The sequence below is a fragment of the Chlorocebus sabaeus genome, chromosome 5, assembly GCF_047675955.1.
Source record: "Chlorocebus sabaeus isolate Y175 chromosome 5, mChlSab1.0.hap1, whole genome shotgun sequence".
Taxonomy (NCBI): domain Eukaryota; kingdom Metazoa; phylum Chordata; class Mammalia; order Primates; family Cercopithecidae; genus Chlorocebus; species Chlorocebus sabaeus.
The window spans coordinates 52,982,844-52,995,100 of NC_132908.1; the positions used below are offsets into that span (position 1 = coordinate 52,982,844).

At 40.4% G+C, this 12,257-nt stretch overlaps 1 protein-coding gene across 1 annotated transcript in view; it reads right to left on the reverse strand.

Moving 5' to 3' along the window:
• The window catches only part of LOC103233017 (carboxylesterase 5A), a 126,233-nt gene extending 114,779 nt beyond the window's left edge, over positions 1 to 11,454 (reverse strand). The window contains exons 1-2 of the mRNA XM_073015391.1: positions 11,267 to 11,454; positions 5,495 to 5,612 (exon numbers count right to left, since the gene is read on the reverse strand). Coding sequence (XP_072871492.1) covers positions 5,495 to 5,612; positions 11,267 to 11,308 — 160 coding nt within the window. The 5' untranslated portion in view covers positions 11,309 to 11,454. The remainder of the gene's footprint in view (positions 1 to 5,494; positions 5,613 to 11,266) is intronic.
• Between the last annotated feature and the right edge of the window lie 803 nt (positions 11,455 to 12,257).

The following is a 12,257-nucleotide window of genomic DNA, read 5'->3' on the forward strand; positions in this document are numbered from 1 at the left end:
CAATAGCTGACAATGCGACTCTGAACAAGACCCCTCTCCTCCAGGGACTTGTCACCTCACCCATAAAATGGAGTTAATGGCCCCTAATGCCTCCTGGGTTGTTGAGAAGATCTAATGAAGTAAAAGGTAAGAATACGCCTTGAACAGAATAAACTCTCTACCACCATTGGGGGCTTTCATCTTTTGGGAGAGCGAAGCCAGGGGCATCTTCTAGTACCTGTGATGCGAGCCAACCTTTTTTCCCCATCCCTGTGCAGTGCCACTCAGACCACTAGATGGCGGTAGCTGTCACTTGCCAATTCTGGAAAAAAGGGTGTGGGAGAGCCAGGGGGCCGCCTGCTTTAGGAAAACTAGGCCAAAGCCAGCCCGTTACATCACTTCTGATCCAAGCAGCCAGTTCAGTCTGGATTTTTCCTTATTGCAGGCGACAATGCAAAAAACTTCCAGGCTCCTGCGCATTTCAATGCTAATTGTTAGGCCTGAAAACAGCCTTTAACTCCCAAGGACTGGTCCTGCAGGCTCTGTCCCATCTTCTCTTGATACAGGCTTCTCTACTTATGGCCTCCTACTGCCCTCTCTAGATAACCCATACTAATATCCCACCCTCAGCCATGCGTCAAGTGAATTTCTCGTCCTGCCTTTAAATCTCAATCCCATTAATCAGGCACTTATTGATATCTACTTGTGTGCAAAGGCCTGCACCAGGGGCCATGCTGGGGTAAGTGGGACCCAGACCCTATCCTCAGGGGGAAGAAGGGGGGCTACAGACTACATAAGTTCAAATCCGCCTTTGCTTCTCACTTGCTATATGCGTGATTTGAACGAGTCACTCAAGTTTTCTCTTCTTCAATTTCGTTCATTTTAAAATGGGATTAATAATAGGCTTGTTTTATTTGTTAAATAAGTTCATACTGGCCAGTTCTTTGGCTTGGAATGGGGTCTAGCACTTATTTATTTAATAAATAAAATAATCATTTATTGAGTACCTATTAGGGGTAGGTACATTATCTGATTTAATGCCCATATTAATGGCTCGGAAAAACTAAGCAATTTGCACAAGGTTGTTTAGTGAATCAGAAGCAAAGTTAGAATTTGAACCTGGTCTGTCTGACTCCAGGAGCGCTGCCTTCAGCTGTTCTTACAGAAAGTGAGCAGCTAAACAAATGTACCAAGGGACCAGCAAACCTGCAGACTACACTGCCAGTCCCAGCCTCACAGCTGCAAATCAGGCATCCTAAACCTGCCGTTCGTGTCTCAGTGATCCTGTCCTGCATTTAGCTCTAGCACTAACTGGGGACTAACACTAACCTCTAGCACTAACCCCTCCTTGGGACTCAATTTATTCACCTGTACACAAGGCAACTTGAAAGATCAGTATTTTCCACGCATGTCTAGTTGTCAAAATCACCTGGGGTCTTTCTTGAAAGTATGGAATTTTGAACTCCACGTTAGGTCTGCTAAAATAGAATCTCCAGGGGAAAGGTCTGCAGATCTATTTTTAACAAGTTATTCAGAAAATTCTTAGGACCAGGAAAGTTAGGAAAGCATCCTAGGCCCAGATGATCTTAGCAATTCTCCCAGCTCCTACTATCACTCAGTCGGGCTCTTGATCTGCCTCCCTAGAAACCCATCATGAACACTACAGTCCCTCTCCCTATGCCCCAGGATTTGACCCTCCTGAGCAATTCCCCATCCTGCATGGATTTGATAGCTCCTTCCTTCCTGTAAGGTGCTTAGGTTCTTAAGGGAGCTAAAGCTATTTAAATAATGAATGGAATTTACAGTAGCATTTGGAATCACTTAAGCAATAGAAACATGATTGCAGTAAAGTCTCCTTAAAAATCTTTTCATCAGGTTAGAAAGAAGATAAAGTAACTTCTCCCTTGACTTTCCTAATATGCAAATCAGGATGTTTTGACAAGACTCAATTCTAAATTTCTGCAATATCCATTTGGAAAGGTGTAATGTTCACTGTCAGAATAACAGTGCCCTGTTGCCCCAGTCTGATATACCCAGAAGTCGTAGGTGGAACCACTTTTCAGGCCAAGGACAGGGTTACAAGCTCCTGTGTCCTGGTGAGGAGCCTTGTGAAAAAAATGGGAAAGAAGCCGCAAGGCACAACGCCAGCCCCAGCTCCATTCTATCAGCTCGTACTATAAATCCTTTCGATCCTTGTTCTTCCTGTTTGCAGAGTCATCAAATGGCACAACTGAGCAATATTGGCTGCCCATTTTTCCTTCTTTCTGCTGCAGTCTCTCAGTTCCTGCAAGCAGCTGACCTCACTAACCTGAAACAGACCTGAAATTCTCACTGTTAGGCCATGCCCTTGGGCTTAGGGAATGTTTTCTGGAAGAGTATGTACCTTGGGTTGAGTTTTGGAAGACTGGTGTATCAGTCAGCTATTGCCGTAAGAATGCCACATAACAAAGCACCCCAGTACTCAGTGCTTACAGCATTCAGTTATTCTCACTCATACATGTGTGGGTTAACTGGGGCAGCTCTGCTGATCTCACCTCGGCTCAGCTGAGTTTGGCTCTGGCCTTCGGTTTGATCCAGGTACTCCAGATATCCCTCAGTTCTTCTTGGACCACCAGGCTAGCCAAGACATGTTTCTCTTATTGTGATGGAAGAAGCCCAAGAGGGCAAGCTCACCACTCAAGTCTATTTCAAGCTGCTGCTGACTTCACATCTGCTCACATCCCATTGACCAGAGCAAAGGGTAATGACATACAATCTGCCCAATGTGAGGCCAAAACAAGTCACAGAACACAGGAGGGGCATGGGAAGGTTAAAATAGAAAGAGAGTCAAGTACTTGGGGACAGTATCCTGCAGTTGGAATGACACCAGGGAGGGATCCTGGGGAAGCTAGAGCTAGGTTTCATTTGGAATTCACTTAAGCAGTAGAAAAACGGTTGCAGTAATGTCACACCAGGTTGTTTGCATCAAACAAATCACAATTTCAGCAAAAGATCAGATAGAGAAGAGACACTGAGTGACTATCTTGTCCCACCCCCTCAGCTTCCTGATAGCCTGATAGGAAAAGGGGCTTATGGAAGGTCATTAGGCAAGTAAGAAGCAGAATGAGGAATATTATCTGTGCCTAAGCAATTTTCCCATCTGAGATTCTCCTAAACAGTCAGGAAATTAAAATTTCATTTATTTGACAAACATTTATTTAGCACCCACTCTGTGCTAAGCACTGTTCTGGATGTTAGGAACAAAAAAGTGAACAAAACACTTTCATAAAGCTTCCATTCTGCTTGGAGGAGGAACACACTAGATGAACAAGGAAATCCATTGCATGGTGATAAGTGCTATGAGAAAAAATAAACGTGGCAAGGGCGATGGTTAGTGCCAAAGTTGGGGTTGTAGGGAGAGGAGGTTAATGTCATTGATTGGGTGGTGAAGGAAGGTCTCAGACAAGAGGATATTTGAAATGGAAGTTAAAGGAAGTGAGGGGAGGAGCCATGAAGATATCTCGGTGTTTTCAGCAGGGAGAACTTCAAGTAGGTCAGGAACAAGCTTGGCATGGACTGGGGTGAGCAAGGGGGACGTAGTGGTAGGAAAGGTCAGGAGGACAGCAGGGGAGGGCCAGATCATAAAGAGCCTTGGGAGCCATGGAAGGGCTAGGAGTTTTGATTAAAATGAGATGGAAAATATTGGAGAGTGCTGAGCCAAGGAGACACAAGAATGGACTTTGGTTTTAAAAGATCCTTTTGACTGCTGTGTTGAGAATAGATTGTAGGGGCTAAGAGTTTAGAACCTGAAAGCCAAAAAAAAAAAAAGAAAAAAGAGAAAGAAAAAGTGATGTCTATCAATTTAGAGGTTGATTTTGCCCAGGTTGAGGACATGCCTGGTATAAAGAGACACAAACCACAATAGGATGTGTGGCTCATACTTTTTCCAGGGATGATTTTAAGGACTTCAATATTTAACAGGGAAAAAAACAGGCAGGCAGGGAAAGGAGAGAAAAAAAAGAGGGAGGATACGGTCACATTTTTCTGAGGCTTTGATTAGCACTCCCTGAATCCACATGTTGCATGTGAAAAGGAGGGGGCAGAGGAACAGTCAATTATGTATTCGTCTCGCGCTCAGTTAATCTGCACTTTACATAAGATAAAGTAAACACAGAGTACAGGAAGAAGTCGAATATAAATTCATCTCGGGGTAGGCGGTGGAAAGGGGGTACAATTTCTAGTCTCCTCTTGTCCTGTACCATAAAGATAAGCTGTTAATTTACATTGTCAGGGTAAGGGAGGCCCCCTGGGGAGACATGTGGCCTTCTATCTTGCAGCTATTTAGGAACAAAAGGAAAGGCAAGTTTTTTGCGTTACTTGGTCTCCAAGCTTAACTTTTCCCTTGACGTGTTGAGTTGAGGGTCTCAAGATTTTATTTTCCTTTCACAGCGGCAATTGCTGTAATCCAAGTTAGGGATGGTGATAGTGGCTGGAACCCAGGGGCTGGCATTCCAGGTGGTGAGAAAGGGTCAGATTTAGGATCAATTTGGATGGTAAAGCTGAGCCCATTCTCTGATGAATTAGATTAATGTGGTGTTAGAGTTTGAGGTCAGAAATGACTCCAAGATTTTTGTCTTGACTGACTGAATAGATGTAATTGCCATTTTCTGAGTTGGGGACTGTTGCAGAAGGAGCAGATTTGGGTGGGCAAATCAAAATGCATGTGTAAGGGGCTGTTGCCTCCCCATACTTTCTGGCTGGCCATATGCAGCTCCTTTCCCCAATCCCAGGGCAGGTTTAAGAGTTTCTGTAGCCAAATATAGCCACAATGGTGCTTTGCTCTGATACATGTAGTAATTTTCAGTAAATGCTTGATCATAGGTTAGGATCCACAGGAAGCAGACCCTAAGATGAAGTTTAGCAGGCATGAGGTTTATTAGGGAGTTGATCTTGGGGTCACTGCCAGTGGAATAAAGGGGAGGAGGCAGATTGGGAAGAGGGAGATAGTGAGCTGCAATGCGGTGTCAGAGAAGCATGGGGAGTTCTGAAGATGAGGTGATCCTTCAGAACTGCCTGAGTTGGGGCAGAAGGCTGAGAAAGTGGGCTGCTGGCCACCGGGGGCAAAGCCATTCTTTTATCTGAGGCAATCCCCAAAGGGCAGAGAGCTGTGAGCTGTACCACTGCCAGCAGCTGGGGAAATATGTCCTTCATTCCTAAAAGCAGATCTAGGTGGCACATCACAATGCCCAACACATCCCCTCATGCCAGACATGAAGAAGCAGGCTGAGTTTGTTATGACCATCTCTTCTCCTGCACTAATAATTCATGGCTGGTCAGCAAATGGCAAACCCATCTGAGTTCACAAGCTTTCTAGTCAGAGATGAGGCAAGATAAGAATATCTTGACAATGAAAATAAACACAAATGGAATTTCCGGTGGAAGGATGCCACCAATGGAACCATGGATTGCAAGTGCAGCTGTTGGCCAGACTCAAAGGGCAGACCCAACCCTGGTAACTTCTAGTCAAACCACTCACTCTCATCTTTGGAACTGTGGTTTAAAACATCAATCTTCAATACATACAAAGTTGAGGAGGTTGGATAAAAATAGTGAACCAGGCACAATCTCCACATTCCCCTTCTTATCCTAAACTCCTAGAAAAAAAGAAATAATAATAATAAACATTGATGATAACAATAATATAAATAAAATATCATATGATCAGTACAGCATATAAGTAAGAATGTAACAACATACAATAATAAAAATCCATAACAGTGCAGGAAAAAAAGAAAGGGTACCCCCAGTGATTAAAAAGTTAGGAATGACTGAAAGGGAAAGGCAGATGGAGAAGACTAAAGAAGGAAACCACATCCCAAGAGCACAAAGAAGAGACCTGCTACAGGAAATGAAGGAGTACCAGCATCCAAGGCAGCAGGAGTACCCAAGGATGACTGATAGGATGATTGCTTGGGGTTCTGAAGAAAATCAACCTCATGAAAGAAAAGTCCTAAATTTAACCATCTGAAGAACTAAATTGGACATGAAGAACTAAATTTAACAAACTGAAGAACTAAATTCCCATGGAAAGAATTAATAGAATCAATAAGAAAATACTTTATAAAAGTCTAATCAGTATTCTCATGCAAGGGAATGTAGCACACATACAAAATTATCAGATGAAGACCTTGGAAATTACAAACTTGAGTATTGAAATTTTAAAAAATCAATATATGAGCTGAATAGCAGAATAGATAAAAAACCAAGAGAAAATGACTAAGCTGGAAAACTCAACCAAGGACTTTTCCCAGAAAGAGAACACAGAAGGAAACACAGATGGAAGTTAAGAAAAAAGTAAAGAGAAAAGAGAAATGGAGAATGAATTCAACAGCATGATAATCCATTTAATAGGAATTCCAGAAATTGCAAATAAGAGTGAAGGAGAAGAAATAATTAAGAGGCAGAGAAAAAAAAAAGATGGAAGTCTTTAGATTGAAAACAAAAGACAGTAGTCTTTAGATTGAATGGATCTATCGACTGCTGAGTAAGTAAAATAAAAAGACCCACACTTAAGCTTTTTTAGAAAAATTTACAAGGAAGAAGAGAAAATTCTTCCAACAAACAAAACAGATTAATCAACTTTGGCTGCCATGGCCAAATACCACAGACTGGGGAGTTTAAACAATGGAAATTTATGTCCTCACAGTTCTGGAGGCTGGAGAAGAAAGAGAGTAATAGGAGAAAGTAAGCTATAAAGAAAGAAAAGTTTTTAACATTTTTTGCTGGGAGGATCTAGGAAGTGATTGACTCTAAATATCAATATGTCTCTTAAAATGCATCAATGCATCAATCTATGGGTTAGTGATAAAAAATAGGATGAATAATTTCAAACAATTATAGAAGAAAAAAATGAAATGAAAAGTCATTTAAGTGGAAAATATTAGATTTAGAAACTAACATCCAGATACGTGATGCTTGTAAGATACACCTAAAGCAAAATGAGACAGAGAGGTTAAAAATAAAATAATGGAAATAGCTATGTCGTGTGAATTCTAAGAAAAGGAAAGCCAATTTGTAATAATATCAAACAAAATAGAGTTCAAGGAAAAGAACAATGAAAGGAAGTAGGGGGATGGAGTATCCATGTTGATAAAATATAACATCAATAGAGAAGATATCTCAGCTATGATCTTTTATGCACCCAGTAACTTAGCTTCAATACAGAAAGCAAAAACTGAAGGATATACAAGGAGAAAGTGTTAATCTACAATCATGGTAAGAGACCTCGTTATTCACCTCTCAGAAATCACCTGATCAAGTAGCTGTGGATCAGGGACAGTTAGAGAGAATTTGAAGAACATACATATTATAATTTTACAGTGTGATCTAATAGACATAGATGTTAAGAAAAGGAGACTTCATTATTTTCAGTCACACATGGAACATTAAAAAAAAAATTACTCATGTAGTAGGCCACAAACGAAATCTCAACAAACTTCATTAGAAAGAAGTCAGACAGGTTACCTTCTGGGACAAAATGTAATAAAATTAGAAATTAATAACAAAAAAATGGCCAAACAATTCTATGCACCTGAACTTAAAAGTATGCTAAATACTTTTAAAATAACTCTTAGGTTAGCAAAGAAAAAAATATTACTATTTAGAAATGAATAACAAGGAGAGGCCATATATCAAAAACCTGAGATATATACCTAACTCATGAAAATGTATAGTCTCAAATAAAGTTCTTAGAAATGAGGAAAAAATTGAAAGCAAAGTCAATAAGCTCTTTAATTCAAGAAGTTAGAAAGAGAAAAACAAAATAAGCTCAATGAAATTAAGAGGTAGATATTAATAAAGATAAAATGCAAAAATTAACTAGAACACAAAAAAATCAATAGTATAGATCAATAAAACTAAAAACTGTTTCTTTGAAAATATCAATAAATTAGAATAGCCTGTGGCAAGACTGAGAGTGAGAATAGAGTGAGTAATGGTCACAAAAATCAACAACATTAAGACATAATAGAGACATAACATACAAAGCACATTTTAAATTAAAGAGAATTTAGACCAAAATATTTTAAAATCTAAATGAATGAATAATTTCCTGGGAAACAATAAATCACAATAAATAATAAATCACAAAAATTGGTTCAAGAAGAAAATCATGGAAGACCAATAATCGTATAAAAAATTGAAATAGTAATTTAAGATCTACCCCCACTAAAGTACACCAAAGTGAGAAACTTTATGGTCAAGTTCTAGCAAACATTCAAAAAATCCATAATCCCATGTGATATACTATGCAGGGCATGGAAGAAGATTAAAGCTACTCTAACTCATTCCATGCAGCTACCATAACCAAATACCAACAGTGGGCGGAGAAAACGTGAATGAAAGGAACAAGCCAGTATTATTTATGAGCAAAGATACAAAAATTCTATCTAAAGTATTAGAAAGTCTAAACTAGTAAGGTATTAGGAGCAAAAAATGTAAGAATAGTCCAACATTAGAAAGCAACTGATGTTCCTCACTAGAGTAAAATCATCTCAATAGATACTGTCAACTGATGCTAAAATTTAATATAATTTAACAACAATTTCTGATTAAAACTAACAAATTCAATTTGTAATGTTTTTATACCATAGACCCACGGTATACATCATAGTTAATGGTAAAATATCAGAAACAATCCTTTTAAAATCAGCAGCCAGGCAAAGATGTCTATAATCACTATTACTTTTCAATATTGCCCTGAAAGCTTACATAAAGACAAGAGAAGAAAATAAGAAATGTAACTCTGAAGAGAAAGAGACAAAACTGTTAGTATTTGCAGTCAATATAACCATCTATCAGAAAAACCCACAAGAACCAAATGTGAGTTAAACAAGTTGACTACATATAAAGTCAACACACAAAATTAATAATTTTAAAGTAGCACAGCAATAACTTTTTAGAATATTTATTTTCATAACTCTATTCACAAAAGGGAAAAAAATGGAAAATATCTGAGACAAATTTCATAAGAAATGTCAGCAGAAGTGGTATAAAGAGTTAGGACGTGAAGGGAAACCCAGTTGTGATGTTATTAGGTGGAGTAGAGCTTAAATACTCTACTTTTTGTTTTTGTTTGTTCTTTTTGGTTTTGTTTGTTCTGCTTTTTAGTTTTTCTTATTATTTTGCTTCAAATGATATTTTCTTTTAAATTTTTAATTATTATGGGTACATAGTAGATGTATATATTTGTGGGGTACATGTAATGTTTTGATGTAAGTACACAATGTGTAATAATCACATTGGGGTAATTGGGGTGTCCATCATCTCAAGCATCTATCAGTTATTGGTGTTAGAAGCATTCCAATTCCACTCTTTTAGTTATTTCTAAATACACAATACATTATTGTTGACTATGGTCAGCCCATTGTGCTATCAAATACTACCACAAATTCATTCTGTCTAACTGTATTTTTGCACCCATTAATCATCCCCACTTTTTCCCCTGCTCCCCACTGCCCAAGCCAGCCTCTGGTAATCATCATTCTACTCTCTATCTCCATGAGTTCAATTGTTTTAATTTTTAGCTCCCATATGTGAACATTCAAAATGTGTCTTTCAATACCTGCTTTTTAGGTTCTATTTCCCTTACAGTAGAACCAAGCTCAGACAGCAAAGGCCAAATTCAAACACCTGCTTGTGGATCCAAATGTGCCGGGCTTTGCAGGTTCAGTATTTCATTAGCAATTAAGAAAATATATTTTCTGGAAGCAGAATGAGAGCATACATTGCAAGCAAAGGGAAGGGAGCAGAAAGAAAATTTGAGGAACATAGAAAACAAAGCCTAGAGACATGCTAAAACTTCTCATGGTCGGTCCTGAGACCGAGGTGAAGCTCAGGAGTGGGAGAGGAGAGGTCTCTCCCCCTACACATGCCCCAAAAAACCAGGGTGGCCAAACAGATGGTGCAAAACATTTTTAAACCACTTTTAACACAGTAACTTTTTTTTGCCTGCTTGCTCTTTATTCCTTTAGTCAAAAGTCTTACCAGCTGTCACCATCTCAAGGAAAATGTCAGGGGCTTGTGGCTGCCTGTGCCTCTCCTCACTTTGGTGGGGGAGAGAGGTGTGGAACCTCAGCCAGCTACAGTCCTGGCTGCAGAACTGCTGAAGTGGCCGAGGGTAGGGGGAAGGCCTCTCACAAAAATGAACCCACCATGGAGGCTCCCAGCCAATCTCTTCCACGTATCATCCCTTCCAGGGACTAAGCATACATACTTTCCAAAGTACTTTCCCTAGGTTCTTGTCTCCTCTGGACATCCCTGAGACAAATATTATTCCCATTGCATGGAGAGAGCAATGGCAAAGCCCGGCTTCTAGCTTTGCAATCTACCATCTGTGGGTTTTTGGAAAAGTTCCTTTTCTTCTCTGGACCTTAGCTTCTCCACATGCACAAGGAAATTGTCCAAATATTCTCCAAAGTTGCTTCCAACTCTAAAGCTCTGATGCATTGTCTAATACCAGTTAGACATCCCCGATCCTCCTCTCTGAATGACAGTTCTGGCTGCTGCTTCCCTGACCCCTTCCTTCTGCCCCAGGGAGAGCTCAGTATACACCACATAAATCAGAACCTGAGAACCGCAAGAGGCTACCAAAGTCACTTCCTTAACTTTTCTTTTTTTCCTTCTTTTTCAAACACCAATAAGTAACTTCTTTAAATGGAAGCCAGGTAGGGCTGTTGGTTTCCAGCTGAATCAAAAAAAAAAAAAAAAAATTGATGAGTAATTTGCTGAAACTAATTCCCCCATCTTTTAAAAATCACACATTTAAACTGATTTAAAGAGACCTTTAAAGAAGAATTTAAATTTTCTTTCCTCCTTGTTTAACTATATAATTGTTTTCACTCACAGTAATATTCTCTTGGAGGCATATGCTTGACTTACTTAATAAATCTTTCTGCACTTTTGAAATCATCCATTAGCAATAAGGAGCTTGACACTCCATTACCCACAATAAATTTCACTGCCATTAAATCGCCACATGCCGCATGGAGGAAAAGAGATACCAGGATGGCCTCTCTAAGACAGGGCAGATTCAGAGCTCAGCATGGAGCCTGCTCCAAGCCTGCCTCTCAGTCTTTAGCCCATCCCTGGGCTCTCCTGGCAGTCAGGGTATCTATCTAGCCTATCTTGGGGCTGACCCAGAGAGACAAAGTTGGGTGGGTAAATCCATATCTACTCTAAGGCTCATCTTTCTCATTCAGTGGGTTTGGGGCTGGGGTCCAGGCAGTAGCACCCTGTGGCTAATACTCACCTTTAGGACATGGCATGGAGCAGGGCAAACCAGAACGGCCATCAGGCTCACCCTTGGTCCTAACACAAAACTTCAGCATCCCAGCTGGCCTTGACACAGAGCCCCAGTCCTCTTGCACATCATGTACGTGGTACAGCTGATAAAGAAAAGTCAAATGAGTTCACCACTTTCCTCTACCGTTGCCAGCTGGCTGCATTCTCAGGGGACACTGAAGCTCAGCTTACAAGCTGATGACGTCTCTGCTTACCACGAACGGGCAGCTCCAGCGTGGAAAGAAAGAAAGAAATCATTGATTGGGAGGACCTCAGAATCAGAGCTGAAAGAGACCTCAGAGGCCATTGATTCGGGGAGTTCTGAAGCTTTGGTATGTCAGCATCACCTTGGGAGCTTATTAAACATACTCATGTCCAGCCCCTCCACACACCAAGGAAATTCTAACTCAGAAGGTCTGGGTGGGCCCGGGTGTCTGAAGCCTCAAGAGCAGCAAATGCTGACACATCCAGATTTTTAAAAACCAGTGATTTGGCTTCCAGATTCTCAACATTGGTTATACAAAGTAATGAGCTGGGGCCAGGCGTGGTGGCTCATGCCTGTAATCCCAGCACTTTGGGAGGCCAAGGCAGGGCAGATCACTTGAGGTCAGGAGTTCAAGACCAGCCTTGCTAATATGGTGAAACCTTGTCTCTACTAAAAATACAAAAATTAGCTGGGCGTGGTGGTGCAAACCTGTAGTCCCAACTACTCAGGAGGCTGAGGCAGGAGAATCACTTGAACCCAGGAGGTGAAGGTTGCAGTGAACCGAGATTGCACAACTGCACTCCAGCCTGGGCAACAGAGTCTCACTCTACCTCAAAAAACAAACAAACAAACAAAAAACCCAAAACCCATGTAACGAGCTGGGAAAGGTTTAAAAGTACCAATTCCTGGGCCTCATGCCACACTGATTAAATCAGGATTTCTGGCTATAAGCCTCAGACATCAGAATTATTTA